The sequence below is a fragment of the Sinocyclocheilus anshuiensis genome, unplaced genomic scaffold, assembly GCF_001515605.1.
Source record: "Sinocyclocheilus anshuiensis isolate Anshui unplaced genomic scaffold, SAMN03320099.WGS_v1.1 scaffold1163, whole genome shotgun sequence".
Lineage (NCBI taxonomy): Eukaryota > Metazoa > Chordata > Actinopteri > Cypriniformes > Cyprinidae > Sinocyclocheilus > Sinocyclocheilus anshuiensis.
Window position 1 is genome coordinate 885,401 of NW_015544295.1, and position 2,712 is coordinate 888,112.

At 39.6% G+C, this 2,712-nt stretch overlaps 1 protein-coding gene across 1 annotated transcript in view; it reads left to right on the top strand.

Moving 5' to 3' along the window:
* Positions 1-2,712, top strand: part of LOC107698076 (calcineurin-binding protein cabin-1-like) — a 117,105-nt gene that overhangs the window by 69,662 nt on the left and 44,731 nt on the right. Inside the window, exon 31 of the mRNA XM_016498989.1 lies at positions 849-962. Within this exon, the coding sequence (XP_016354475.1) occupies positions 849-962 (114 nt within the window). The remainder of the gene's footprint in view (positions 1-848; positions 963-2,712) is intronic.

The following is a 2,712-nucleotide window of genomic DNA, read 5'->3' on the forward strand; positions in this document are numbered from 1 at the left end:
AAATAAAATGTATACAAACCTTTATTTCCCGGAAAGAGTGCACCAAATCAGCGGCGCTGAGAACCGCTCTCTCCTGTAGGATGCAAAAAACCCGCGCACTAACTGTAACTCAGCAGCTGGGCTGTTTCGTCGGAGAGGCTCAACTGAGCGGTTGGGTAGAAAAAAATAATCCAGCGTTAAAACTGACCCAGCAACTTAGTCACAGAAAAACTACCCAGCACCTGGGTAAAAATATTTAAAATAACCCAATAAAATGACCCAACAGGCTGAACCCAGCATTTGTTTTTAGAGTGTACTATCACATTGTTTTCTCAAAACTAGTATGCAATATACAGTATGTACTATAACTGCATACTGCATTCAAGTCACATGACACTGTAGTTTAATACAGTTAGACATGTTTATCGCAAACTACTCCATACGATCAAATATTTTGTCAAAAATAGTATGTAATATATACAGTATGCACTATCACTGATTTAAAGTCACGTGACACTGTAGATTTATAGAGTTTAAAAAGGTTTATTGCTACCTATTGCATGCTGTTTTTCAAAACTAGTGGGCAGTATGCAGTATATACTATAAATGCATGCTACAGTGAAGTCGTGTGGCAATCTACCATAATGGAGATGTTTATCCTTACCTAATGCATACTCCTTCACATACTGCCTACTGTTTTTTTTAATTAGTATATGCTGCACAGTCAAGCAAGACTATAGTATTCCATCAGGAGTGTGTGTGCGAGTGAAGTGGTCAGGCTTTACTCCGACTTCACTCAGTTCAAGTCATCACACGCTCTCTCGCCCTCCTGCATACAGAGCTGACTGAATATATTTGTGTTTTCACAGAACCTGCAATGGGCACGAGACGTGTTGCTAGGGAGCAGTGTCCCATGGCAACAGCTGAAGCACATGCCAGCACAAGGACTTTTCTGCGAGAGGAATAAGACCAATCTGTTCAACGTAAGTCACATACGAATGCAGCTGCGCTTATATGTCAAAGTTCACCGTATCACAGCTACAGCATGATCCAGTCTGGAAATATTAGTGGTGTGTATATCTGGCAGAGTGAGTCTGCTGTTCATACACGTGTGTGTGTGATGAATGCCATCATGAGTTCCTGCGATTCAGTGCAGTAAAATCCCTTCACACACACACACACACACACACAGACATAAATCCAGAGAGATTACGACTCCTCACTGAAAATGCCCTAAACTGGCTGGATTTACAGTCCTCGCTGCACACCATGAGGCAGACAGATGGCATCACTATGGTGTGTGTACATGTGTTGTTGCTGTTTTGCCCAGTGGCCTTTTGGCACATTGGTACAGTCCTCAAAGAGCGGAGGCCGTAACATTAGTGTTGTGTTAGTGTTAGTGTGTCTACCTTTGGCTGTGGGTGCGGTCGCTGTGAGGAAGCAGCCTGTGGCTTTGTCAGTTTTGGCACATGGCTGTATAAAAACACTCGGGCGTCACGTCTCGCTGGGCTTCAGAGCTCTGCCCACTAGGGTACACCAACCTCGTGCCCACCTGTTCTCAGCTTATGGGAAAATCCTCACATACACGAGCAGCATCCGGTCCAGGGCTCATGGAAACTTCAAGAGCTTTTGCATTTTATTATGGTGGTAAATTTAGAGCCGTTTTTATGGTTATGTTTTTAATCTAACGGATATTCCATGTTGCCCAGTTGTAGGGCTGGGCATTGCATTTCGTTGCCTTGTACCTTACATGTGCAATGACAATAAAGTTGAATCTAATCTAATCTTGAATCTATAGCTAAAAAAATTTATCAACGATATAATGTTTCATATCGTTCGGTATCGATAATTATTGAGATTTTTATAACCTTTTTTAAAACAAAGAGCAATAGAATTTTTTTTTACATTTAACCACTGTATTTTAAATTAACTCAATTTATTGAGACAAACAACAAATATTTTTTTGTTTTAACAGTCAAAAACAAAATTAAAATTAAACAAATATCTAATTTCTAATGTTTTATATGCAGATTAAATAGGTTAAACTTTTGGCTTGTCTCCCGAGGCCACATGAGCAAAAGTATGCAGCATATTAAATTGTCAACGCAAGGAAGTAACTGTCTATAAAAAACGTGCATTACGTCTAAATTAACTCATATAAATCAAATATAATTTCGTAAATTGCAACAATTATGAACAAAACAGCATCATGTATTTGTGCATTGCTTAATATAAAGAGCCGAATCGCCCATCACACAGATTGCCTTTAAAGGGGTCATATGATGTTGCTAAAAAGTTTATTTTGTGTATTTGGTGTAATGAAATGTGTTTATGCGGTTTAAGGTTCAAAAAACACATTATTTTCCACATACTGTACATTATTGTTTCTCTATGCCCCGCCTTTCTGAGAAACGTAGATTTTTACAAAACTCATCGATCTGAAAAGCGAGGTGTGCTCTGATTGGCCAGCTATCCAGTGCGTTGTGATTGGCCGAATACCTCAAGCATGTGACGGAAATGTTACGTCCCTTACGATATTGTGATGCCTTGTCCCAGCTGGAGCGATGAGACAAAAACATTAAAACCTATTATCAACGAGGCATTTGTTGCATCCAGTGCGGGACATAATTACGGATTATAATGACTTATACTGTCTTTTTATGCATTGCATTGCATCGCGCCGTGTAAACATAAAACCATGTCTGCATTTGTGATCGGAGAAATGACAAACAA